Below are 26,773 nucleotides of genomic sequence, written 5' to 3' on the forward strand. Positions count from 1 at the left end.
GGCTTTCTGAGACTAGGCATGTCTTTGAGATCTGGAGCCGACGATCCCCAAGTCCTCCCCTTTAACTCTGGCCACCCAGGCCAGAAATGGTTGGAGGATCCCCTCCGCTGCACTAAGCACAGCCCGGACATCGCTCCCAGAAGGTTCCTGCGCGGGCCGCCGAGGAGAATTGTGGGGGTCGGTGCTGTTGGTGGGCAAGGCGGGAACTGCAAGAGCAGTTCCTCAGGTTGGTTTCACCCAGGTGAGGGCAAAAAATGCCGGGCCAGGGCTGCAGACCCTGAAGAATTAGGAAATCCTGGTGCCGCTGCCTTGACTAGGGGGGAGGTTTCCCTTAGCACCTTATTCTCAGCACCTGTGCTCCAACATCAGGCCCCAATCACAAGGTGAGGAGCCAGATTTCAAGGTGAAAGAGATCTGCCATGAAATGGGCTAAAAATAGCTGGATATTCTTGGGAGGGGCTCAGATTCCTCTCAAAGGTCAGTCTGGCTTGAATCATTCACAGCTGCCATCCTACCTCCCCAGCCCCCAACAGGAAAAGGCAACAACTGTTTTCTATAGAAGTTTATTCCCAAAACAGAGCGCGGCTTCACGGAACAATTTACACAGACAGGACAGAGGGCCGCTGGGCTGGAGGAGGGGAACCCCCCAGAGAGGGGCATCGAGGAAACCTAGGACATAGCAAACTCACCCTCCCACCCCCAGCAGGCCATTCAGCCCTTCAAGAGCTGGGGTCCTTCTGGGTAAGAGTTTGGGTCCTGGCTGGTGGGATTTAGCTCCAGTCAGGGAAGTAGAATTTCTAATCTCCCAGGAAACTGCTTCCCAAGAGTATGCATGGGGTGGTGGGTGAGGAGGTGTCTGCACAGACCACCCCCCAACCCTGCACAGCCACTCTCCCCAGTGGTTAGAGGACGCCTACTCTCAAGGTCTTCTAGGTCTGGGGACTCAAGGCTGACCTTTGGCCTGGGAAAGCTGGGGGTTAGAAAACCCCTCAAGATGGCCAGGTCAGGGTCCTCACAGGTGGGTCCCCCAAGTCCCTCTCCTACTTTCCCTACCTTTCACTTGTAAACAAAGGGGAAAAAAATTCTCTACTGTAAACAAAGTGTAAAAGCTCAAAGTTTTGAGTTGTAAACAAAGTAAAAACATTTTTTGAATCTGGACTTGTAAACAGTAACAAAATTTTAAAGTCTCCAGTTCTGGACAGCAGACAAAATAGCAAAAGTAAGAGTTTTGTGAACAGGGTCGTAACAGTCACTTTTCCCTTTTTAAAGGAATAAAGGAGGAGTGGAATGGAGTCACTTCCTGCAGCCCGGGTGCCTAGGGCCACGGAGGATCCTGTAAACATAGGAGGCAGTGGCACCTACATTCTGGGTCTTGAATTCCCTTGTTTCTGCTCCCTTTGCTCACCTTCCCACCTTAACCTTCAGAATCGATTCAAGCAGGGGGCAGTGTCAGGGAATCAAATGGCACCACAGACAACTTTTGTTCGCTGCAGGGGCAGGTGAATGACCCCTCCACCGACCCTCTGCAGGAATGTCTGACTAGAGGCCCGAGCCCCTCCCCGTGGGAGACAGGGAAGCCTTGCTCTGTAAACACGACATCAGCTGCTCCACCAGCACCCCACAGCATCAGTCCTAGGTCATAAGGCAGTAAGTGGCAGGGACTCCACATAATAAACACACACATCCACCGGGAGGGGCGGCATGAGTGAGCCCCCATGAGGAGGTCAGACGACCCCTGTTTCCAAGACCAACCCCCAGCCCCAGAAGTTTGGCCTTTGGGGCATTCAAGAAAAAGCAAAGGACAATTCTGTGCTTTGGGCCCCTGATGATACTCAGATCAACTTGGGGGTGGAATAGGGGGAGGAAGGCATATGTCCCACCCATCTGAGTCCACCCTAGGAAGAAGAGAGAGATGAGCATAGGGTTTGCTCAGGACCCAAATGGGGTCAAACTGCATGTCTCCCTCTATCTCCCTCCCCCTCCCAGCCCAGCCTCAAACCCCCCAGGAGACAGAAAAGCTGAAAAATAACATAAGCATCTCTCTGGTTACAAAGGTACAAAACGTATAAAAGTCTCCCTCCAGTCCCCCCTCTCTGCACTTGTCACACGCATGCTCACAGATGCGCATGGAGCCTCAACCCTGCCACGCCAGGGAGAGCTGGGGCACCCGCCACTGGGGAGCAGGAGGCTGCCTTGGGATCCGCCCCCACTCCTGGAGTCTCTCCTGTTATCCTCTGTCACCCTCAGCTGTTCCTCGTCCACGCCGTCGTCCCCTCAGGAGTGACCCTCACTTCTGGGAACTCTGGAGGCACATGAGGAAATCAGAGATTGATGCCCAGAGGGCTCCAAGTCAGGCGGCTCTGGATTCCCCCACCACATTTGGCCTGGCTCTTCCCCTTGCCTCCACCATTGCTCTTGCCTCTTAGCCCCCAGCCCCTTCATGCCCACTCTGGGGTTCTCAGAGTCCTTCATTCCGTGCCCCTAGACTCAGCAAGGCTCCTTGGCTGCCCAGGTCTTTTATCTGAGTGCTTCAAGAGCACCTACTGTGTACAGATGCTATGCTGAGCACTTGACAGATATTGTCTCATAGATTTCCACATCTCAAAGAGTTTATTACTACAGACTCCTTTACAGATGAGGAAACTGAGGCCCAGAAAGACTTGCCTCTGCCTAGGGTCACGCAGCTAGTGAGGTAAGACAGCTCAAACTCAAACCTCTGTGACTCCAGAGCCTGAACCCCTGCTCAGTCCGTAGTCTACCTCCCAAACAGCCAGACCCCAAAGTTAGACTGCAGGGGGACCCAGGCAGTGGGTTAGCTCCCTCTGGTCCCTACCCCGCAGCAGCCCTCAGTGCCCAGGCCCCAGGACCCCCAAAACCCTGCTCCTTTCTCCTTTGTCCTCTCTCTGCCCTGGGTCCTGGTCAATTCTGTTGGTTCCCTGCCCCACCCCAGGGCTCCCTTCCTCCCCAAGCCATCTCTTACCCCACAAACCCCCAGAGCCTGACCCAGCTGTTTCTCCTCCTTGAAACTCAACTCTCTTCTTGGGTTGTAAGACTTGGCAGCTCCTGGTGCCTCCCCATTCCCACCAGTCCCTCTCAGACTCCTGTGTATCCAGCTACTTCCTGGGTCTACTACTTCCTGGGCCTGTCTGCCACCCCCTTCCCCACAGATGCTTCACAGGCACCCGAGATGAACCAGGTTCCAACTCAGTTCCTGTGAGCCCCACCCCAAAGTGTCCACAGACAGGAGGAACTCAATATTGACTGAATACATCGATGAATGAATGATTTATCCTCAACAAAGCAAGCTCTTCAGCCTGGTATATCCTGGCACCACTTCCAGCCTCTCCTTGTCCTATACGACCCCCTAGGCGAAGCTTCCCAAGCAAGGCCTCCTGCTCTCCTCCCTGCCCCTTGCATATTCCAGGTCATCTCCCACTTCTAGGCCTCAGCTCCTGTCCTCCCCTCCACTAGCTCAACACATTGGAAGGCACCTATTTCTCCTTAGCCTGGGAGGTGCTGGGAAGGCTGGCTGGCCCCAGTCACACAGCCAGCAAGTCACTGCTAGTCACAACCCCCATTTCTTGCCAGATTCCTGTCCCCAGCCTGTGGCCTTCTGGCTGTGCCCGGCCTGGGGTAGCCCATACCTGTCTGCCAGCCCTCATCCCCTTCTGTGGCAGAACACAGGGCAGGGCACACAGGAGGTTGCCCTAAGCTGATGAGGGTGCAAGCAGGTGGCTGGACCATACTTACTCTGAGTCTGGCGACAGCTCCGAGATGCTATGAGATGTGGCGGAACGTGGCGTGGAGGGCCCAAGCACAGAGGCTGTGGCAGAAGGTGTGGCAGTGGTATGAGGGCCCGAGGGTGTGCTTGAAGATTGCACGGAGGAGAGGGCCGAGGAGTTGAAAGAGGCAAGGATGGAGGAAAGAATGTCCAACTGCTCTGTGGAGGGGCCATGGCTGGGGCCACTGACTGGGTCCTCCCTAGCTCTGAGCAGCTGTGGGGGTGGCCCAAGGGCTTCACGTGAGGGGTGCCGGCTAGGCACCTGGTCCAGCCGCTCCCGAGAGTTCGAGCTCCTAGACAGAGAGTCCAGTGGCCGGGATGGCAAGAGGGGGTCCCTTGAGAGTTGCCGCTGGGGAGACAGGGACAGAGGTGGGGGCTGTGGATCAAGGTCCCGGGTGCAGCGGGGCGGGGGCAGTGTGCTCAACCACTCTCGAGGTGCCCCTAAGTCCAGCGCATCCCGTGACCCGAAGCGGCCAGCCATGGCGCCAGGGTAGTCCCGGGGTGGCTGCCTCCGTGGCAGGGTGCTGCCCCGATCTCTGGGCTCCAGTCGGCCCGGTGCAGCGTCCATGCATTCCTGGGACCCTGGCCGGCTCAGGGGATGTGGAACAGGGTCAGGGGCCTCCTCTAGTCGCTCACGGCTCAGTTGCCGCCGGAGGAGCAGGTCCAGCTGTTCTCTAGAAGAGTAGCGGCTGGCTGGCTGTGAAAGACTGCCTGTGCCCCTGCCAGCATAGATGCGACCATAAGAGGCAGCTGGCACAGCACGGTGGCCCAAGGTGGCTGCACGGCACCAGGACAGCTCAGGGGCGCCTCGGGTCTGTGGCACCAGTGGGTATTGCAACCGGTTCTTCAGGATGCCTATGAGAGGAAGAAAATGGGGGGCAGGGTGTGTGTGGGAGGGGGAGGGCAGGCAGGAATTCCTGAGTCTAGGGGTGTGGCAGCCCTTGGGATCCTTCCAACACAGGGTTGGGAGCAGCAGAGGCAACCCTGGTGGTCCCAGAGAGGCAGCAGGACAGGGGTCAGAGTGGAAGGGCAGTCATCTTCCAGTTGTGGTCCCAAGGCGTGGGGGAAGGCGGGCAGGTCCCATGGTGCAGGGGATGGGGCAAACTCCCTGAGGTCAGAAAAGGGGCAGCCCTCAGATCCTGACAATGCAAGCCTGGCTGAAATGCAGGAAGCCCCTGGGTTGGGCAGGAGCAGTCCCCAGGGTCCCTGTGATGCAAGGGTGAGGGCAGAAACCTCTTTTCTCCGAGTTCCCATAAGAGCAGAGTGAGGGGCAGAAATCTTCCAGATCAGAGCAGGAGCTCTGGAATCTGGGTGGGAGGCCAGGGGGAAGCAACTCCTAGGGTCTCTGAAAACAGACGGGCTGGCGCAGGAGTGGTCCCCTGTGGTCCCCCTGTAGTGCCAGCCAGGGTAGAGGGGGACAGAGAATTCCCAGGTCAGGATAGGAACAGTCCCTGAGGACCATGAAACAGGCTAGAGAAGCAGAAGCCCCCCAGGTCAGAAGAAGAAGAGCTCTCAGTTTGGGATGAGGAAACTGCAGTCCCTTGGCTCAGGGCATGAGCAGCCCCCAGCATTCCTGTAGTGCAGGCCAGGGCTCAGGGACTGTACCTTTCCTCTGGCGCTGGGCCCGGCCCAGAGAAGTCTCATCCCCACTGGTCAGGGCCGGGTCTGGCTGGTTGTTGTTAGCTGCATCCTTGTTGGTGTCCAGCCCCAGGCGCCTTTCAGAGCCCCAAGTCTGCAGAGCACAGGGGGCTGCCTCGCACTCCCCCAGGGCTGGCCAGTAGGACAGGAGGTCATTGCCATCCACATCTGTGGAGCCAGGGCAGGTTATAGGAGCTTCTGGGTTGATCCTGGTGACTCATGACCCCTGACCCTAGACCCTTGAAACCCTGGCTGTTCTCCTTGAGCAGAGGTGGGAACAGGAGGTTATCTCCTAGAGATCAATGGGTAGGGGTGACTGGTGAACCCCCTCCCCTTAACTGGAGGTAGACAGAGACTAGAAGTCGGGGAACCTGATGGCTGAGGGGTCAGAAAGACCAGGCTGAACCCCAACCGCAGGAAAGATGGGGAGCTGGAGGGATAACAAATGGGGCATCCCTTGGTCACCCAAGGGGTCAGAGGGCGCCTGGCACCTTTGGGGTGGGTGAGGAGCCTCTCACTCTGGGCTGCCCGGCGGAGTGGCCGTTGGAAGCGCCCCCGCGTCCGGCCATTGTCCTCGCTTTCTGAAGATGGAATGGAGAGACTCCTCTCCTCCTCCAAGGACAGGTCACTGTCGGAGTCGGAGTCTGCGCCTGGAGTTGGGAAAGTCAGAAGGACTTTCAGAGGTAAGGGACTTGGAGATAAGGGAAGTTGGAGTTGAGGGTCTAGAGGTGGGTACGGCAAGGGGGTTAGGGTTGGGGATGGGAACCTGGGCAGAGCTTGGAGTGGAGGTAGAAGCAGAAGGGCTGGGACTTAGCAGAGGGAAAGACAATCAGGAGTGGATTGGGAGAACCAGGGCTGGAGAGGTAGGTGCCTCCTGAGGCAGGGACCTTGGGGGAGATCATCCCACCCCAGTCAGCCACTGCTCCCAGTATGGGGCAGAAGAAAAGGGGATGGGGAGAGATCCTCTGCCTCCCTCCTCCCTGCCCCAGGCCCCAACTCCACCAGCATCTCGATGGAACATGGCCACGTCCAGGTCAGTGGGGCCAGCATGAGCCTGGAGGCTGTGGTCAGTGTGGTCAGCAGCTGAGCCATGTCGAACCAGGACATTGTCCCTGGAAATGCAGGAGCCCCCCCGCCATGAAAGAGGGATGTGATGGGGTTCCTTGGAGGCTGGAGTGTCTTTGAGTGCACAGCCAGCTGCGGGTGGAATGGCATCCCTGGGTGTGTGGTGGGAAGCATTTAGGGCAGAGGCAGAAGCAGGGCCCCAGATGGCCGAGATGGGTAGAGCCACCCACCCTAGGACCTGGTCATGCCAAGCCCTGGTAAGGTGGGGCTGGACTAAGCTGAGTGTGCCCTCACAAGGAGGCCCTTCCCCTCACCTGAGGTAGCTGCGGCCCCGCTGGCTGTCCTGGTCCTGGGTCCGGCCAGAGCGGGCGCTGCTCACAGAGGAGACGGTGGAGGCACCCAGAGTGATGCGGATGAGGCCACTCTCTTCAAAGAGAGCCGTGTTGTTGTAAGCCCCAGGTCCCTGGGGGTGGTGGGGACAGAATGTGAGCCAACCCTGAAGCAGCCTCAAACCCTGGCTTCTCAGGGCCCCCATCCCGACTCACCGTCCCAGGTGCTGGCCTTGCCTCCTCGGGTGCTGCCTTCCTGCCCAGACAGGCTGGCGTCCAGGCAGCCCGAGCGTCTGCATTCAGCACACAGAAGAGCAGCAGCGCCGCCAGGCCCTGTGGGTCAGCGAGGGTCAAAGCAGGGTCGGCAGGGGTCAATCAGGGACCAGTATAAGTCACTGTGGGTCAGCAATGGGGGTCAGTCACTGCAGGCTAGCGTGGGTCAGTGAGGAGCCCATGCGGGACTCAGTAAGGGAGTCGGGGAAGGTCAGCAGGGGAGAGGTTGGAGCAGCAGGAGTGGCTGGAGTCGGTCAGGTTGGTGTGGATCAGCAAGGGGCCGGGAGCCTCGGTGTTGGTGAAGGTCAGTCCAGGATCAGCACTCAGTCTGGGATCAGTGCCTAGGTTAGAGTCAGCTCCAGGTCTGGGGGCAGCAGCTAGGGCCAGTGTCTGGTCTGGGGTAGTACCCAGCCTGGCAACAGTTATCCAGTACGAGTCAGCTCCAGGCCTGGGGTCAGCATCTGCCTAGGGATGGCCCCAGCCTACTGAAGGCCCACCTGGTTCTGGGGCGAGGGAGGGGCACCAGAGTCACCTGGAGGCCACAGAGTCCTGCATGGAGGTAGTGGAAGGCCAGGATGCTGTGGTTGACTGCCAGGAGCCCAAAGAGCCAGGAGGCACTGACCAGCAGAAGGAGCAGGAAGGAGCTGCGAAGGGTCCTGCTGTGGGCACATGGGAAGACAAAGGAGGACATGCAAGGCTCATGTAGGGCTCATGCAGGGAACACAGGAGGACACACGGGCCACACACGGAACGTGAAAAAAAGGAAGTCACACGGGAACATGGAGATCTCTGGAGGACACTGGGGGAGATGAGAGGTCCCACAAAGAAGCAGGAGAGCAGTCAAAGGGCCATGAGGACACGTGGGAAAAACACAGAGGTATGGGAGCCACAAGGGAGGGCATGGAAGACAAGTGGGAACACACAGGGCAGGGGGCCAAGTGAGCCACCCAGGCCATGGGAGACTCTGGGGGGACCCAGAAGACAAGGAGAGACAGCAGGGCAGAAGCACATGTGGGCCCACAGTATAGTGAGGGCGCCAGAGAGGGACCGCAGGTCAGGGCAGGTGTGACTTCATTCCTTCATCCAGAACTTGGAGCCCAACCTGCACCAGGGAAGATCTGGGGGCCCCAGACCCCACCCAGGAGGACTTGTCATCCTGAGAACCCCCCTTCCTCCGGCCAGCCAACTCACAGTGCGGAGGTCTTCTTGGCCTCCCTCTGCCCTGTGGAGCAGGATGTGCGGGCAGCGAGGAGAAACATGGTCCCGTTCATCTGGACCCACAGCCGGACATGTGGGGCCGGGCAGGGCATAGAGAGAGAGAGAGAGAGAGAGAGAGGCAATGAGTGAGAGAGACTAAGATTCACAGAGAGAGGCAGAACCAGTGAGAAATTCACACATATACACACACACCAAAGGAGCTGAGCATTACAGAAAAAGAAATGGAGAACCAGAGAGGGACTGAGAGATAGAGAGATGCAGAGGCATGGACAGGCGACTGAATCTCTGACCCCCCGCCCCCATCTCCATGCCAGTTGAATGGGGGTGGTCACTGACCAGAGGACAGAAAAAATGAAGGCTGAGCCCAGGAAGCCTGCAGAATGCCATCTGGCTGCCCTCAGCTGACTTCACTGCAGCTCCACGCCCCCATGAGGGAGTGAAGTACAGAAGGGGCAATAAGTCCAGGGCACTCACCACTATGACCAGGACAATAGGGCCAGCAAAGCTCCAGATGAGGGGCTCGTGGACTGAGATCCAGCAGAAGTCAGGGTTCCCATAGCCCTCAGGGTCCAGGCCCACAGCAAGGCCTTGGGAAGAGAAAGGGTAGAACTGAGGGCGTGTGTTCCAGCACTGCTGACCAGCCCATGTATGGGAGAAAGCAGGGGTGAGGACAGAGCAGCCCCCCCATGAATAGATGGCTTGGGGTTTGAGGTTGGGGGTCATGAGCAGGAATGGGGACAGCGTCAGGGGTCAGGCCATGTGATGGATGGAGATTGGGGGTCACAGCCCTCACCCAGCAGCACAGCAGGGACGCCCCAGCCCAGGGCATGGTAGAAGCGCATGGCGCCACGGTCCACATTGCGTGGCTCAACCTGCATGCGGTAGAGGTGCAGCCCCTGCACGAAGAGCCACGCAAAGGTGCTGAGGAAGAAGTAGTGCAGGAGGATGGCGACTGCAGTGCACACCAGCTGAGGGTAGGGGGCGTGTGTCAGGACCTCTCCTGCCTCACCCACCTCTGACCCCTACCCCAGGCATTTGCTTCGCACCTCTCACCCCTAAACCACAATATCTTACCCCAGCACCCTGCCAAAAACCCTGGCCCCAACCTGAGCATCCCTGACCTCTGACCCTGAGTTTTGGCCCCAGGCCTTCTGGGCCAGTAGGGTCATTGGGACACAAGTTCCCTGGCCCTGATCCTGCACCTGATTGTGGGTCCTGTGAATCCCCAGCAGGAAGAGGAGCTCTGCCATCCCCAGGGCGGCTGCCACATTGGCATGGATCCCACGCACATTGGACTTGAGGCTGCGCAGGCTCAGCAGGACGGCTGCAGTCAGCACCAGCGCAGCTACAGACACAGCCACGACCACGTGGGTGAACACAGCCAGCAGCTCCAGGTCGCCCTCCAGCCTCTACAGAGACAGGGATGGTTGATGGGCTGTTGGGCAGAATCCCCGTGTCCCTTTGACCCCCCACTTCCTTGGGACACTGAACACAGCCTCACCTCACGGGGAGAGGCATCCATGAGGACCCCAAAGGTCCCTGTCCGGCTGCAGCGACACCGTGCATGGGACCCATTCCTGTGCACTAGCTCGCAGTCACGTGCTGTCCACACACCATGCTGCTCCACCCTGCAGCCACAGGGCAGTTAGACACAACTGTGACCCACTGTCAGGCAGGGGTTTGTGAGAGATCATAGGAAGGGCTGAGGATGTCTGGAGTTGGGGTACAGCATTCCTCATGGTTCGGGTTGCATGACAGCACTAGTGGGGGCCCCAGGGGTAGACTGGGACTATTAGTTGGCCTCCCAAGGGCTAACAGGGGACCAAGGGTTTCCAGAATGGGGGTCCTCACAGGCCAGGTGGGTCCCACTGCACACAGATCGCCTTGCTCCGATTCGCTGTCTGTAGCAGGCGAAACTCTAGGCTGATGGGGGACTCCAGGACTCCCCTTAGGAAGTTGCGTCCATGGAACACAGCCACGCTGACCACCGGGGAGTTCATAACGGGGTTCTGGGGAAGCCTGGGGAGACACCCATCTGGGCTTGCACACTGCTGACCTCCCCACACTCAGCCTGCTTGCCTCACCCCATCTTCATGCCACTCGCCAGAGCTGACCCAGGGTCTGGGATGTCCCCAGAGTGGAAGTTGTTTCTAAGAATCCTTCCAGCCTCTGCTGAGGAGCTGAGCAGCTCCAGGGGACCTGCAACTGTTTGCCTCTGATTGTCCTCCCTCCTACCCCCATCTGACCACCATCAGTCAGCCTGTCCTTGTCTGTGTCTGTCAGCCCTTTGGTCTCTCTGTACCTGGCTCATGGATCCCTCCTGTGTGTGGCTCTGTGTCTGTCAGCCAGGGGCTCTGCCACTCTGCACAACTCCAGAGAATAAGATTCACACAGAACCCAGCAAGGACGGGGCTCCCTGGAGCTGTGCTCCTCTCTGTGTGTTGTGAACCTATGCATCTACCCACCAAAAAAGGGGCTGCCGGGCTGAGAAGTTCGCAGGAAGCTCAGGGGTGAGGGGCCTGAGTACCTGGCACCTCGGCGTTCCGCCTGGAACTGGGCAGGCAGCAGTCCCCCCAAGGTGCGGTAAACAAGGAGAATGATAATGGAGATCCCGGGCTCTGGCTCTGGCGGGGCTGGTGGGGGGACCACACTTGAGGTGGTGGAGTTTTCCATGCTGCTGCTTGTGGGCAGAACTGCCAGGAGAGGAGGAGGAGCTTCTGTCAGTGACCTCTGACCCAAAGCACCCACCAACCCAGCTCTGAACCTGATCAAATATGGGGGTCTCTTCCCTACGGGAGCAGAATTGGAGAATGCAGGGAACAGGAACCCAGAAAGGAACAGTCAAGGCCTGGGAGGGATCATCTGTGATGAGGGAGAGGGTCTGACAAAGTGAAGGTGTGGCAAGGTGGAGGGTGGAGGGGAGATGTGGGAGGGTGGAGGGTGGAGGGGAGATGTGGGAGGGTGGAGGGTGGAGGGGAGATGTGGGAGGGTGGAGGGTGGAGGGGAGATGTGGGAGGGTGGAGGGGAGATGTGGGAGGGTGGAGGGGAGATGTGGGAGGGTGGAGGGAGATGTGGGAGGGTGGAGGGAGATGTGGGAGGGTGGAGGGGAGATGTGGGAGGGTGGAGGGGAGATGTGGGAGGGTGGAGGGGAGATGTGGGAGGGTGGAGGGTGGAGGGGAGATGTGGGAGGGTGGAGGGGAGATGTGGGAGGGTGGAGGGGAGATGTGGGAGGGTGGAGGGGAGATGTGGGAGGGTGGAGGGTGGAGGGGAGATGTGGGAGGGTAGAGGGGAGATGTGGGAGGGTCTGACATTGGGGAGGTCTGGAAAGGGGAAAACTGGGAGGAGGGCAACATGGTATCTGGCTGGGGGGACAGAGAGACAGGACTTGGCCCAGGGGTCCCCCAGGGGCTCTCACCTTCAGATGGGGATGGCCGTGGGGACTGGGAAGGCAGCAGCACATGGGTGTGAGGATCCCAGGCATCCTGGCCCCGAAAGAGGTTGCTATGGTAGCGGGGGTAGCGACGGGCACCCCGGGGAGAACTGGGGTGCTCCATGCGGTCAATGCTGAGCACTACCCGGGAGAAAGAAAGGGGAGACCCATCATGGACCTCTTTCCCCTGCCAAGGGTTCTACTCCCTTTTACTCGCATCCCACACCTGAGTCCCACAATCCGTTTTCCTTGCTACCAGCTCAGAGCCTGTCCCTACAAAACACTGAGGGTGGTGGCTGAGTCTCCTGCCATTAACATTGGCATCGATAGCCACAGCCCCTCAGACCTTCAGGTACCTGCCCTTTCATGGCCCCCTGCCGTGCCCCGCCCCACCCCACCCACAACGCACTGATATTAGGCGTCACCAGCCCCATGGGATTCAGGTATGTGAGTTCCATATTCCTTGCGAGCGTGGCTGCATACTCCTCCAGGTGCCTCACCAGCCCTGCGCTGCCTGGGGAGCCCCCAGGGGCCCGCTGCCCCAGTGCTGCCCACAAGTCCCCTGTCTCTGGAGCAAGCAGTGCAGAGCCGGCCCACAGCAGATTCTGGGAGGATGGAGATAGAATTGGGCTCAGCCAGGTGGTGAGGAGGTATGAGGGGATGGGGCAGGCATGAGAGGTCTGGACAGGTGCTCAGAGGGGCCCCAACAAGCAAGGGGGTGGGGCTGGAGAGGACAAGGGCAGAGGGAGAGCCCAGGCCCTTCACTTCCCAAGAGGACAGCAAGGGCCTGAGCTGGGGATCCAGGGGCAGGAGGCTGGGAGCTGGGGGGCTAAGGCAATGAGAACACAGGGCACAGCCCCACCTCATTGAAGTGGGCGTCCTGTGTGGCTGTCAGCCCGAAGCCCTGCTGATGGCTCTCGAAGGCCAGCAAGTGGGCCAGCAGGCGGGCAGTGACTCGAACATCTTGGCTAAAATAGTGGTCAGTGTGGCTGGTCACCTCCCGTAGCCGCTGAGCCAGCTTCTTGGCCTCCATGGTGTCCAGTGCCGTCTTGTTCAGCTCTAGGCCATCCAGCTGCCAGGACAAGGAGATGGTTGCTCTGTGGTCCCTTAGGCCTTCCTCCAAAGCCTCACAGGGAGAAAGCCTTGCCAGATTAAAGGGCAACCAGGAAAGGCTGAGGAGGTCAAGGGCTAGGGTGTGGTATCTGGGGCCCACTACAGGCCAAGGAAGGTCTTAGGTTGCAGGAAAAGCTCTGGGCAGTCTCACCAGCAGACTGAGCTCTCGAAAGGCAGGGGAGGTACAGTTGAAGAGGTCGGGCTCCAGCCAACCCTGGGCCTCATCACACAGCCGCACAGCAGCACCTGGAGGCAGGCAACCCCTGATCAGGCCTGGGGCCTGGATACCTTTGCTGAGGAGATAACCGCAGCACCCTCTCCTATCCTAGGGGATAGTCAGAGTCATGAGCATCTACAGCTGCACCCCTGGAGGTAGTGGCCCAAGCCCGGGTAGGCACCAGCTGCTTGTCAGGCAATTCCTGAGAGGGCTGTAGACCATTCTCAACCAGCAACCACACAAAGCACAAGAGTGGGGCTGCACACACTCACCCATGTGGGCCAGGACAGGCTCATAGACATGCCGGTTCACACAGACACACACCAATGCTCACCAATTACACACACACGTATGGACCAGACCACCACACAGACACACAATGCTCTCTTGCACACACACAAGACATGCCAACACAGAAGAGGGCTTCTAGGAATATCCAGTGACCAAAGTCAGGTGGGAGGATTCTCACATAAGTTTTAACTGCCCCAGTGGTTACTTTGCTGTCATTTCTCTCCCTTGTCTCTGGGGTTGGGATGGAGGTTGAATGAGAATTGACTTGGATCTTAAAAAAGTTTGTAGCTACCAACAAGAGAGAGCCCAACTTAATCACAGAATCCCCTCCCTGCAACAGGTTCACAGACACGTGCACGGGCACAGAGACACACACATGAGCATGCATACCCAGACAATCTCTGTCCAGCCACTGCAGAGACCTCAAGCAGCAGGGGGTGTTCTGAGGGGACCTCAGGCAGTGGGGAGGGCCCCCCAAGCAGCAGGAAGGAGCTATAGGGTCCTCAGACTGAGGAGGGATCTTCCGTGACCTCAGGCAGTGGGGAAAGTCCTATGGGGACCCCAGGAACTGAGGAGGGGTCAGCAGGGTCCTCAGGCAATAGGGAGGGGTCTCTGAGGATCTCAGGCATCAGAGAAGGGACCCTGGGGTACTCAGATAGCCAGAAGGGGCCTGCAGGGACTTCAGGCAGCAGGGAAGGGTCTGCAGGGACCTCAGACAGCAGGAGGTGTCTGCAAAAGCTCTGGCAGTGGGAGGGGGCAGCGCACCTGAGCAAACACGTACCCCTTACCTGCACCCCGCAATCCTGCCCAGAAGCCAAGAGAAACAGATGGAGGCTCAATGAGGGTGTAGGGAAGGGCCCAGAGCCCGTAGTCGGTAGTGAGGGGCCCACATGGACTCCCACCCCACTTCCACCTCTTTGCAGGAACAAAGCCACCCAACTCAGGAAAGGAGATGGCTCTAGCAGTCAGAGGACAGGCCCACCCCCACCCTCAGTGATGTCCTCTCCCCCACATACTCACCCAGGGCCCCCCGGGGACACGGCACTGTGGCCAGGACACCAAACTTTGTCTGGGGCCACCACACACCAGATCTCAGGGACTTGGGGCAGGCATCATAGAGCACTAGAGAGAGAAGAGGTGCTGAGCCAGGCAGTCAGGGACCAGGGCAGGTGACAGCCACGCCCACTGCCCCTCCACCACCCACCCCACGGCCCACTGCCCACCACTCCTGCTGGCTTCTCAGGAGCTGACCTGTCAGATTCTGTGACAGGTCAGCAAAGTACTTAGGGCAAAGGTAGGGTTCCCTGGGTGTAAGTGGTCTCCCTCAGGAGAAGCTTCCAGAGTCCCCAAGGAGCCAAGTGTGCCACTGATACGTGATGGTGGCACACTGGAGCCAGCCCTCTATGGGTACCGCTGGGTGGAGCCTGCTCACCCCGGCAGCCGCTGGCTGTCACCTCTGCGAAGGGGCTGTCACAGCTGTTGCACTGGCGGCCAAGGGCTCCTGGGCGACAGGGGCACTGCCCGCTGTGGGGTGCACATGAGCGCGAGGTGGAGCCCACAGGGTAGCAGTCACATGGGAGGCAAGAGTCACTGCCCCGCGGTCGGTAGTGGAACTCCTGTTTGAGGATGGGCCAGGGGCCTGAAGTCAGAGGTCAGGGCTTGGGGAATGAGTGGAATCAAGGACAAAGGGTCAACAGAACAGCGCTCATGGGCCAGAAGACACCTGGGCCATGCGTGAAGGCAAGGGAGGGGTCATGGGTAAAGGATGAGAGACAGCAACTAGGTCACAGGACACAGGCAAGAGGTTAGGGCCCAAGTCAGGTGGTGGAGGTCAGCAAGCTGGACAGGAATTACAGATTGCGTCCAAGGAAGGGTTAAAAGGTCAGGGGCCAGGCGCACCTTGCAGTGACACTGCCCATTTGTCTTGTTGCAGTTGGGATCAAAACCTTTGTGAACATCACAGTTGCAGGGGCCACAGGTTGGGCTCCCCCACCAGCCCCGTGGGCACTGCTGGTCCATCCTGGGGGTGCATAGCCAGGTAAGATGCCTCCATGGTATCCCAGTGACCCTCCCTGTCCCTGCCAGGTCTCCTCATCGCCTCAGCCCCAGCCTCTTACCTGTGCTCACAGTGGTGCCCGAAATAGCCACCCACACAGTCACAGGTATAGCCGTGGGGAGCTCCTGGGAGGTGCCGGCATGATCCCTGGTTCTGACAGGGGTTCAGGAGGCAGGCATCCACACAACCTGGGCCGTAGTAACCTGCAGATTGGGTCAGAAAGCTCAGGACCCTGGTCACAGAGCATGGAAGGAAGCAGGCACCCATCCCGAGTCCCTGCCTCCTTCAGGTTCCCCAGTCTTCATCATGGGCCCCTAACACCTGCCCAGGTCACCCTTCCCCCAACCCTCTTAAGGCCCACCTGGCCGGCAGATGCAAGAAAAGGTCTGCCAGAGGTCCCGGCAGTCGGCGTGAGGTGGGCAGGGCCCAGAGGCACAGGCGTTGGTCATGACACAGCCAGGCTCCGCATTCACTTGGTGGCTGGGGGGTAGCAGGGCTGGGGAGCCAGAGGGTGTGGAGCCGAGCCACACCCCCTATGGACACACAGCCAGCAAGGGGTGAGACTATGTTAAGGCACCTCAGCCTCAAGTACTGCAGAGCCAGCCACCCTGACATGCAGTCTTCTGAGACCCTCAAAAAAACCCAGGCCTCAAAAATATCCCCAATTTGGTACCCCTGTGGGACTCTAATTGTGCTGTTTCTGACACAGATTCCTAAAGGTCCTTGATAATCCAAGCTAGACTCCCACCTCCAATGCCACAGAAAGGCTTGACCTAGCTCTCAAAGCTGGGTCATTCACCCCCTTGCGCCAACCCCCACTTGAATGCTGCCTTTCAGGTCCCAAGGAGCCTCTGACCTCTGACCCCTGACCCCTGACCCTAATGCCCCATATCACATTCCCATGCTGACCCCCACCTGGATGCAGCCGACCAGACCCTGAGGAGCCTCCTCCGCACTGCCGGGGGGCAGGCCTCCCACGTGGAGCTGCTTTACCTTCAGGCCCTGCAACTCGCTCCCCACCGCCATGGTGTCCTGGAGGAAGGGGGGCAGTCAGCACTGTGGGAGAGGGGCCTGATGAACCCATCATAGCCCAGAGTCAATCTTGGCTGCCTTCTAGCCCTTCTAGACTGCCCCCTCCCTCCTGGACCCACAGCAGACCTTAATATTGCTTGCTTTTGACCAGGGGTGGGTAGAGACTGGGGCAGAGACTAGAAGGGGCTTCTAGGAATCAGGCAAAGTGCTGGCTACAGAGGTTCCCCAAGACCAGGCCCCAAATCTGGCACAAGGATGGCCTGAGAGTGGACCAATCTGGCTGGTGGGGTGGGCTCAGTGCAAGGATATATGGTGGGGAACTGGGGGGAGAACATCAGACTTGGTGCAGTGGAGGGAACTGAGAGGAGCTGAACTAGAGGTGGGGTCAAAAAAGGTGGATCTGGTTGGAAGGCTGAGAACAGGCTACCCTGGGGTCAGAGGCCAGACCTGGAAGAGGCTAAAGTCCAGTGAGACCATGAGGACATGGTGGCCCCGCCGGCCACCTGGTTCCTCCTGCAATTCCAGCCGCAGATCATGCCACCGGCCATCACTGACAGTCACCTGGTCCAGAAGGAGATGGGAAGCACGGCCCGAGCCCCTGGTCACTGTCACAGACAGTAACCCCCGATCTAGCTGTGGGCAGAGATGCATAGCCCTGGGGTTAGAGCCCTAAGTGGGCTGGGACTTGGAGGTGAGATCAGAGGGCTCAGAGGTCAGGAATATCAGAGGTCAGAACAGTGGGGTCAAGGTTATACCTGGCACACAGGGTACTGTGCCAGGGACATCATGTTGCTGATATAGTGTCAGGGGGCAGAGGATAGGACCAGGTGTTGTGGGTGGGTTGGTGCAGCTCGCATAAGAGAGAGCTATGCTGGAGTCCTGCACCTACAGAGGATATAATGACGGAAAGAGAATCAAGGGCTAGGGTCCAGAGCAGGGTCAAGTGTGGCTGGGACATCTGGCAGAAGAGTATGCTGTGTGACCAACCTGAACATACAAGAATGTCAGTGGTGGCCTAAGAGACTGAGAACTGAGAGTATAGGGAGGGTGAGCAGAGTGGACACACCTGGCAAAGGAGCGTGCTGTGTGGCCCAGCCTGCACTTGCATCAGGACCCCCTGTGTTGCCCGTGTCCGGAATGCCAGCCCCAGGTACCATGGCACAGACACAGCCATGTCACTTCCAAAGTTCCAGCTCAGTGTGCCGTTGCCACGGAAATGGTGGGGATGGGCCATAGCTGAGTGGATAAGAGAAACAGGGTTACAGCCCCTGCTCCAGGAGCAGATCTAACTCTGCAGGCACCCCCACCCCATGCTGCCCACTTACTGAGCCGACAGTCTTTGCCGCCAAAGCCCACAGGGCAGTCGCAGCTGAAGCCACCCCAGCGCTCCGAGCAGAAGCCACTGTTCTTGCAGGGGCCTGAGTCACAAAAGTGTAGCTTGGCTTGGCAGCCTGGGAGAGGAAAGACATGAGAACAAGGGTTGGGGGCACAAGTGCTGGATAGGACTTTAGTGTCCAGAGGGGCTGAAAGAGACCAAGATCTCAGCCCCATTTTCTTTCGATGGGTGGGGTTGGTAAGAGTCAGGCCCTAAAGTCTGGGCTGTAGCATGGTGCTTGCCACCCAAAGAGACTGGGTTGAAGTCAGATGTGGAGTCACCCCATGGAGTCCTCTGCTCCCTCCCTATGATGGGGACAGGGCTATGGGCTGGGCTGGTGGAAGCTTCAGGCCTACCTGCCATGGTGCCATTATTTGCGACAAAAGCCGCCATGTCCATTCGGCGGCCATCAATGTGCAGGTCCCGCATACAGCCGATGAAGTCCTTATGGGACACGGGGAAGTTCTCGGGGAGGTTGGGGACACCCCCCAGAAGAAGAGGGCCCGTCAGGTCCAGGGACCTGGGGATCAGGGGTTTGGGTCATTGGTAGGACTGGGGCCAAAGCAGAGTTGCTCCTAGGGGGCCACAGGAAGCAGGGGGTAGGACCCAGAGGGTAGGGTGATTGAGGGAGGAAAATAAGGCCAAGCTGGGGAAGGAGTTAGGGTCTTACTTCAGTTGGGGTGCAAAGGGGAGCTCATGATGGGCCGATGGTCTGGGGAAAAGTAGGCGAACTGCGGTTAAGGGCTATGATGAAAAAGTGAGGCATCTGGCTGGCTGGGGAGGGGATGGAGACGTGAGGAGTCTGGGGACTGGACATGAGATTAAGGGACTCGGAGGGGATGTGGGGCATTAGTGAGACTGGGGTGGGGAGGTGGAGGCTTTGGAGGACTGCCTGGGGACTGTATGTGGGAGGTGGAAGTCTGGGGTGGAATGCAGGATTGGGGGCTAGAGTGAGCAGGCTTTCAGGGTCTTTGAAAGGAGAAGGAAATCTTGGTGGTTTGGGGGAAAGATGGGAGAGTTTGGCAGGATGGGATGAGGAATGGGATGTGAAGGGTTGGAGTGGGCTTTGGTAGGCAGGGGACAAGGGGACCAGGGGCGGGGGCCTCACTTCTTGGAGCTTGTTTGCACACCAGCAGCCGCGCATGAGTAGTTGCCAATTTCAGCACCAAACTGCAGAGCCACGGCCACATCACAATCATCCACGCTCAGCACAGCCACCTTATCCTTGGAGGGGCCCTGTGCACCCCCTAGGGCATCTGTCCGGGGCTAAAGACCCAGGCACACCAGTCAACAGTGCCCCTAGTAACCCCCGAGGAGCAGAAGTCAGCATCCCAACTCCCCTCATACCCGATGCCAGGGATGGTCCCCACCTTGTTGTAGTATTTCAGATGCACTGTATGCCATTGCCCATCACTCAAGCCCCCAGGAACTGTGGGGCTGACCACTGTGTTGGATTCACCTGGAGGGGAGACACATGTAGAATCATCAGTAGCAGTGGAGTCGCCCCATCTCACCCTAGTTATATAAGCACAGCCACTCCCAGGGCCACCCTGGATGCATCAGATCAGTCCCCCACTGGTGACTACAATGGCTGGCCCAGAGTGCCTTTGAACAAACAGGAGAAACAGACTTCTTGGAGGGAGGGACCTTCCCACAGGGAAGGACAAGGAGCTAGGTCTTCACTGCTTGTATGGCGTGGAGTGTGTGCTCAGATGCACAGTGAGGCAAACCTGAGGGGACTTGGGCCCTGCGTCCTCCAGCACACATGCACCCTCTCGCCGTCACATCCGGGGCACCCACCCGTGGAATATGTGAGCCGCACTTGGCCAGCCACGAGTTCCAGGGCCAGGAAGTCGTGCTTCTCGTTCAGGCGCCCGTTGTAGAAGAGTAGCCCGCTCTGCTGCACCGTGGCGAACCTGGGCGGGGTGGGAGGGGGTTTCGGGGGTGGGGGCGTCAGGAGCAGGGTACCATTTCACACCCACCATCCCTGCGAGGAGAAGGGGCTGGGGCGAGAGAGGAAGCGAGAGGGACGGCGGGACCGACCGAGGGGACGCGGGTGCAGCGAGGTCAGGAGACCCCGGGCGGGGCGTCAGGGGCGGGGCGGTGTCTCGTGGGAATGCCAGGACAGGGCAGTCAGGAATCTGAGTCAGGGCAGGTAGGTGGGGGCGGCGTGGAGGCGCTCAGACATGGGGCGGGCACCTACGAGAGGGACAGCGTGAGGTGGAAGCGCTGCCGCAAGCCGCGAAACATGACGAACGAACTGGGCGGGAAGGAGCGCGCAGCCACCTCGCAGCGCGGGCCCTCGAAGGCGCCGCCTGCCGGGCATTGGCAGCGAAAGCCGCCGTTGGGCGCGTCGGTGCAGGTGCCCCCGTTGCGGCAGACGCCCGGCACGCAGCGGCCGGCCTCGGTGTCCAGCTCGCAGTCCTCTCCTGGGGGCCAAGCCGCGGTCAGAGGCGGTCACGCCCACGCCCGCCCCTGCTCTGGCCCCTTCAAAGACCGCGCGCCCAGAGGCCGGGTGCCAAGACCCCCAAAAGGTCGAGCTCTTCGGTGGACACGCCCCTTCCGTCTGGCCCCGCCCCGCGGCGCCGCCCCCTCCCCAGTCTCATCGCCGCCTCGGCGACTGCCTCTCCCGGCCACGCTCTACGGCTTCTGGCCTAACGGCGTCCACACCAGCCTCTGGCCTCAGAAGTCACGCCCAGTACTCACTCGCATTGCGGTCCCGCCCCCAGCCTTGGCCCGGCGCCCTGCTCACCTGTGAAGCGCGGGCGGCAGACGCATGTGTAGCCTCCCTCGCGCCGCGCGCAGGCTCCGCCGTTGCGACATGGGTTGGAGTAGCAGAGGTCGAGCTCGGTCTCGCAAAAGTCTCCCGTGAATCCGGGCGGGCAGCGGCAGCGCAGGCCAGCGATGGGTTGGATGGGTCGGAACAGCGTGGAGGCCGAGGCCAGGAAGGGCGCGGACGAGTCAAAGCGGAGCACGGACACGCATTTCATGTAGTTCTCACAGGGCTCTCGCAGGCACACGTTGTCGTCGAAGGGCAGTACGTCGAGCAGGGAGCGGGCCGCCAGCGCCGCCCGGCGCACATACAACTGCTCCTGGAGCTCCTCGGAGCTGAACCAGGGCCCCGCAGCGCCCGCCCCGGCCCCACGTGGAGCCAGCGCCGAGAAACTCACATTGAGCACGGTGCCCCCTACGTCTGTGTCGTTCTGGATGTTGAAGATGAAGACGTCCTCAGCGGGCGTAGCGAGCACCTCAGCCACGCCCTCGAGGAAGTGGCCCAGTAGCGGTGACAGGAAGCGCTCCTGCCACATGTTCTCAAGGCGCACGGTCAGGCTGTTGGCCAGCAACTCCTCCGTGATGATGACCACGCGCAGCACACACTGCGCCGTCACGCTGTGCAGGCCATCTGCAGGTGGGGGCAGGGGCAGTGGTCATCCTGGGGCCAGTGGCCGCCCCTCCCTGGGACAAAAGAGGGCTGGGGCCAGTGATAGCCTAGGCCCCCAGAACCTCTAAGTCAGTAGGCTGACCCCACCAGGACACAAGGGAGTCTGGGGCTAGTGACCACCAGCTCCCCCAGCATCAAGGTGTCAAAAAGCCGCTGCTTCCTCCCCCAACCCGCAATACAAGGAGGGGTCCGGGCCAGGGATCAACCAACCCCACACAGTGCCCATGGGTTAGCAAGTCACTCCCCCAACAGCACTCAAGTACCCTGAGTACTCAGTAACTCACACTTCCCCAAGTTATCATGGTCAGCGGGCTACCCCAACTCAGGACATGGGGAGGAGCTAGGGCTACTGGCCATTCATTCCCATTCACCTTCCCCTTCTCCCCTCCCCCAGCATAGCAGAACCAGCAAAACATCGCTACAGAAAACAAGGGTTCCAGATCAGGAATCACCTATCTCCTATTTTTGGTCAGCAAATTGCTCTTCCATAGCACTAGAAGGGGTCCTGGCCCAGTGAAGACTCAATGCCATCCTCCAGAATCCTGGGTTATCAAGCTCCAGGAGGGTCTTGAACACACACACACACACACACGCATTCTTGAGTTAGCAGCCTGCTCGCTACTCCAGATCTGGGTCCTGTGGTTTCAGTGACCACCCCAGAAATGAAGGTGAGGTGCTTAGCTGCCATGTTCATCTTGTCCCCACACCCTAGCACATACTGGGTGGTCAATGAGGACAGACTGTTGAGTGAGTTGAGGGATAAATGAAGGTTGTGCCTTTTCAGGCAGTTCCAGGAGTCCCTGCTCCAGAACTGAGGAATGAGCACCAGTAAAGCCTATTTCACAACCTCTGCAGCCTCCAGTAGGCAGGACTTCAAGAGCCTCCCCACCTGCACTCTCCTATTATGGAGGGGTTTGTGAATGATTGGAGCAGATGGAGCAGGAAAGAGGCAGGTAGACCTCTGGACGTTTTCCCAAAGGTCAGGGTCTCAGCCCCTATGAAGCCACTCTCCACCTGAAGCTTCCATAGTAAGCTGCTGTTCCTGACCACTCAATTATTGGTCATTTCCTGCACAGATGGGGTAGGCATCAGACTGGACCCAAAGTAACCCTTTGTCTGAACACGGGCATAGCGTGGACTGACTGGCCCATACTGGCTTTGCCTGGGACCTCCAGAGGATTACCCCAGGACCACTGACCTTTTGTCAGGAGGGGAGCTATCCCTAGGTAGCAGACCGTTCTTTACAGGCTTTATGGGGTCTGCTAGATGCCTTGGAATCATTGGGATTCTGTGGAGATTATCCAGGAACCTAAGCAGAGAACCTAACCTTGTGAGGTCTATGGCAGATCTTGTAGGGTGCAAGAACCCTACCCTTAAGGGGTTCTTGGAAGGCTTAGAAATCCCTGTTTGGTATGAGGTGCCCTGTGGAGTCCCTGAGACCTAACAGGTTGGGGTCACTGGGTCACTTGCCTGCCCCCTGCCCCTCACCTGTGACAGTCACCAACATGGAGGCCACCAGTGGGCGGTTATTGTCTAGCTTTCGGCTGAGTCGCAGCTCTCCACTGGTCTGGTTGACCACCAGCAGCTGCAGCTCATTGCCACGCTCAAAGGAGTAGAAGAGGTGGTCAGAGACATCGGGGTCATAAGCTGGGATGCGCCCAATAATGCCCGAAGGGAAGGTGTCCGAACGGTTGGATACATAGTTGTTGAAGAGAATCTGGAAGTTGTTGAGCACAGGGCTGTTGTCATTCTGGTCAATCAGGCGGACGTGCACAGTGGCCCGGCTGACCAAAGGAGCAGATGTGGCCTGCACCACAATCACATATTCTTGGCGAGCCTCATAGTCTAGGTCAATGAGTGCCGTCAGTTCTCCAGAGAAGATGTCCATTTGGAACAGCTCAGGGATGTTCCCCTCCACGATCTGGTACATTATATGGGCATTGGGGCCTTCATCAGGGTCCACTGCAGTGATCTGGGCCACCACTGAGCCCACAATGCTGTTCTCTTTCACCCGCACCTCAAACTCCTCAGCTGGGAAGACAGGTGCATTGTCGTTCACATCCTGCACCGTCACCTGGATACTGACTGGAGTCCGGAGTGGGGGTACACCTCTGTCCACTGCATAGGCAGTCAACTCATACACTGACACTGCCTCCCGGTCCAGCCGCCTCACTGTACGAACGATTCCAGAGGTGGGCTCAATGGTAAAATCTCCATCCCCGTCTTCACCATTCTGGAAAGTGTACTGGACCCGGCCATTGGCATGAGCATCCCGGTCGGTGGCTGAGATCTGCAGGACACTGGTGAAAGGTGGGGCATCCTCAGAGACCAACCCCGTATAGTGGGAGGCCACAAATTGTGGAGCATTGTCATTCACATCATTGACCATCACCTCCACATAAGTAGTGTCCGCCTTCTGTGGGATACCATTGTCTCGAGCTGTGATAGCCAAGGTGTAGGTCACCTGGTCCTCATAGTCTAATGGGGCCTGTAGTGTAATGGCCCCTGAGTCTGCATCAATGCGGAACTGGGGCAGGTTGTCCTCCAGGAGATAGGTGATACGAGCGTTCTCACCCACATCATCATCAGAGGCACTGATGACCACTATGGTGCTGCCCACTGGCCGATCTTCATTCACACTCACTGAGTAGTGGGCACTTTGAAAAACCGGCCGATGAGTGTTGGCATCTGTGATGTTGATGTGCACATAGCAGTGATCATGAAGGGCCCGGTCAGATGCAGTTAGTACCAGCTTGAAGTAGCGTTCCTGTTTGTAGTCCAGTGGCAGAGCCAGAGTCACCAGACCCACACCCCCCTGGGTGCTGATGGCAAAGCGATTCCGGGTGTTGCCACCTGTGATCTGGTAGCTGATGGCACTGTTGGCATCACGGTCTACTGCGGTCACGCTGACCACACTGGTGCCCACAGCTGCATCCTCATTCAGTCGTAGGTGGTACTCCTTCATTGTGAACTCAGGCCGATTGTCATTAACATCCAGCACAGTCACTGTGACACTGGCTGAGGCAGAGAGTGGGGGTGAGCCATGGTCTCGAGCCTCCACACCAAAGAAGTAATGCTCCACAGACTCACGGTCCAGGGGACCACTCACAGAGACCCAGCCAGTGGCGCTGTTTATCACGAAGGGAGTATCAGATGCCACACCAGTTAGGGAGTACTCCAATCTGGCATTCTCCCCATGGTCTGCATCGACTGCCTGAATGTGGATGACTGAGTGACCCAAGGGAGCATTTTCCAAGACAGAGACTTGGAAGGGCGTGCTGACAAAAATAGGAATGTGGTCATTGATGTCCACCACTTGGATGCTGGCCAGGCCTGTGTTGTTGGACAGCGGTGGCCGGCCAGCATCCTGCGCCCTGATGCGCAAGGCATACTCTCTCTCTGCCTCGAAGTCCAGAGGTGCCACCACCTGGATCTCGCCAGTGAGGCTGTCGATGGCAAAGTGGCCACGGCTATTGCCACTGATGATGTTGTAGTGCACCAATCCGTTGGCGTCCTTGTCCCGGTCGGTGGCCGTGACGCGCAGCACCACCGTGTGGGGGCGCACATCCTCGCGAACCTGCGCCACGTAGCGCTTCTCGCTGAACTGGGGAGCGTTGTCGTTCTCGTCCAGCACAGTTATGTGTACGCGCACAGTGGCCGAGCGCGGCCCGGGCTCCTGGCCCTGGTCGCTGGCTTCCACCACCAGCTCATAGCTTTCCATGTGCTCGCGGTCCACGCGGCCGCTGGTGCTGATGAGGCCGGAGCGTGGATCAATCTCGAAGGTGGCGGCAGCTGCAGCGCGCGCAGCTGGCGGCCCCACGAAGCGGTAGCGCAGGTTGGCGTTGGGGGGCGCGTCGCCGTCAGTGGCACGCAACTGCAGGATAGGGTAGCCCTCCTCCACATTCTCGCGAAGCGTCTCCCGGTACTGCGCTTGCTCAAAAACCGGCGAGTGGTCGTTGCGGTCAGCTACTGTCACGGCCACCATCGTGGTGGCCGAGAGGCGCGGCGAGCCGTGGTCCTGCGCGGTCACACGCAGGTAATGACGCTCCATGCTCTCGCGGTCCAGAGCTGCCGCCGTACGGATGAGGCCGCTCTGCGGGTCGATGCTGAACAGCTCCAGAGAGCGGCTATTCATGAGCGCCGCCAGCGAGTAGACTAGGCGCCCGGCCTCGCCGGCGTCCGGGTCCTGTGCAACCACGCGTAGCACAGCGGTGCCTGCTGCTTCATTCTCCGGCACCAGCGTCTGGTAGTTGTACTGCGGAAACTGCGGGTGGCGGTTTGCGGCGCGACGAAAGCGTGCCCGGTTCGCCGAGGTTATTTTCCTGGCTTCAGGACGGGCCGGGATTCCCGGGGGGCGCGGCCCGGGGCGCTGAGGGAGGAAGCGGCGGCGGAAGAGACCCTGGGAGCGCATGCGCTCGGGCGCCGGCTTGGGAGCTGTCCGAGACTCGCGGGGTGCTGAACCTGGTGCAGGAGCTGTCCTCGCCGTGCGCGGTGCTGAATCCAGCTCGGGGCCAGATCCCGAGGCCCCTGGAAGACAGTTCCGCCGGGGGGCTGTCCTTTCTGCTCCGGATGTCGTGGCTCTCTCGCCCTGACTCTTGCTCCCTATTGCCCATAATTCCCCACAGCAGCGCGCGGTGCCCACTCTTTTGCGGGCGCCTGTCCCAGCGTTCCGCTGGGAGGACACCGGCTTGGGACCGTGGTGCCGAACCAAAAAGTCTGAAGGGAGGGGTGAGCTGTTCCCCGAGCCCGGGACCCCTGGGGACAGAGCCCCTGGTGACAGACTACCTCTTTGCAAAGGTCCTGTCCGCCCGCAAGAGGAGATCTCTGGGCGCCAGTGTAACATAGACCCTGGTCCCTGTCCTGCCTCTCGTTCGCGGCTGCCCAATGGCTGGACGCCGTGTTCAATCCTCAACTCCTCGTTCGGCTGCTCAGGGGGACCTCGACTGTTCCGGGAGCTTTGCCTTTCCCCTCGGAGCCCCACGAAGACAGGCTCCCTGACCCCCAGTCCAGGCCCCCCATCCTCCCGGACCCCGGGAGACTCGGGACAAAGAGCTAAGGCTCCGCCACCGATATGCGGCCTTAGCCCCGTAGTGGCAGCTAACCCGGGGTCCCAGCCCTGGTGCCCACCGCCCCCCAGCTCCTCCTGGCTGAGGGGGAACAAAGAGAGGAGAAGGAGCAGAAGTATGGGAGTCGACCGTCCCCCGAGACCCCTCCACGGCGGCCGTCTCGCCATCATCCCCCGCCTCCCTGCACGGCCTCCACCGCCCCCCGCCCCAGTCCGGTCCTTGGTCTGGCCCCGCCGCTCGGGCCCCCTCCCGGGCCCCTGCCGCCGCCCTGGGCCCCCGCCCCTCCGCCTGTCTCTCCGCGCCCCCGCCGCCCTCTGGGCACCATCTACTCCACGGCCGGAGCCCCTCCGGCGTGCGGCCCCAGCTTTTTCCGCCCCCACCACAGCATCCCCGACGCTGCTGCCGCCTCCCGCCGCTCCAACATGGCTCCCGGCCGCCCCGATGGTT

At 59.5% G+C, this 26,773-nt stretch overlaps 1 protein-coding gene across 2 annotated transcripts; it reads right to left on the reverse strand.

The window, feature by feature from the left end:
* Nucleotides 1-547: 547 nt before the first annotated feature.
* CELSR3 (cadherin EGF LAG seven-pass G-type receptor 3) lies at nt 548-26,773 on the reverse strand. 2 transcript variants are annotated; one of them, XM_015130980.3, is made up of 36 exons: nt 22,749-26,517; nt 20,571-21,221; nt 20,022-20,247; nt 19,619-19,734; nt 19,189-19,277; nt 18,927-19,084; nt 18,175-18,338; nt 17,769-17,894; nt 17,510-17,679; nt 16,891-17,076; nt 16,327-16,443; nt 15,773-15,944; nt 15,473-15,614; nt 15,255-15,375; nt 14,788-14,971; nt 14,376-14,477; nt 14,144-14,158; nt 12,999-13,093; nt 12,597-12,806; nt 12,144-12,339; nt 11,720-11,875; nt 10,832-10,997; nt 10,156-10,323; nt 9,806-9,932; nt 9,507-9,713; nt 9,098-9,272; nt 8,779-8,891; nt 8,278-8,357; nt 7,619-7,745; nt 7,030-7,146; nt 6,799-6,947; nt 6,422-6,531; nt 5,911-6,069; nt 5,387-5,587; nt 3,751-4,636; nt 548-2,302 (listed from the first exon to the last, which is right to left on the reverse strand). In XM_015130980.3, exons 1-36 carry the CDS (start codon nt 26,494-26,496, stop codon nt 2,275-2,277), a joined length of 9,957 nt encoding a protein of 3,318 aa, XP_014986466.3. In that variant the 5' UTR covers nt 26,497-26,517; the 3' UTR covers nt 548-2,274. The 2 variants fall into 2 exon arrangements, with proteins under 2 accessions (XP_014986466.3, XP_014986469.3); XM_015130983.3 differs by lacking the exon at nt 14,144-14,158 and having other exon boundaries at nt 7,619-7,742; nt 22,749-26,773.

The sequence above is a fragment of the Macaca mulatta genome, chromosome 2 (genome assembly GCF_049350105.2).
Source record: "Macaca mulatta isolate MMU2019108-1 chromosome 2, T2T-MMU8v2.0, whole genome shotgun sequence".
In the NCBI taxonomy this organism is placed as follows: domain Eukaryota; kingdom Metazoa; phylum Chordata; class Mammalia; order Primates; family Cercopithecidae; genus Macaca; species Macaca mulatta.

Bases quoted from the DNA above. Each gene is read 5' to 3' on its own strand.
- CELSR3 (XM_015130980.3), bottom strand. From the start codon at position 26,496: ATGATGGCGAGACGGCCGCCGTGGAGGGGTCTCGGGGGACGGTCGACT. The intron at 12,340-12,596 runs GTGGGGCTGTGC...CCATCCTCCCAG, and splicing joins AGGACGCCCACTTCAATGAG to AATCTGCTGTGGGCCGGCTC. The intron at 6,070-6,421 runs GTGGAGTTGGGG...TCCCAACTCCAG, and splicing joins CATGTTCCATCGAGATGCTG to GCGCAGACTCCGACTCCGAC.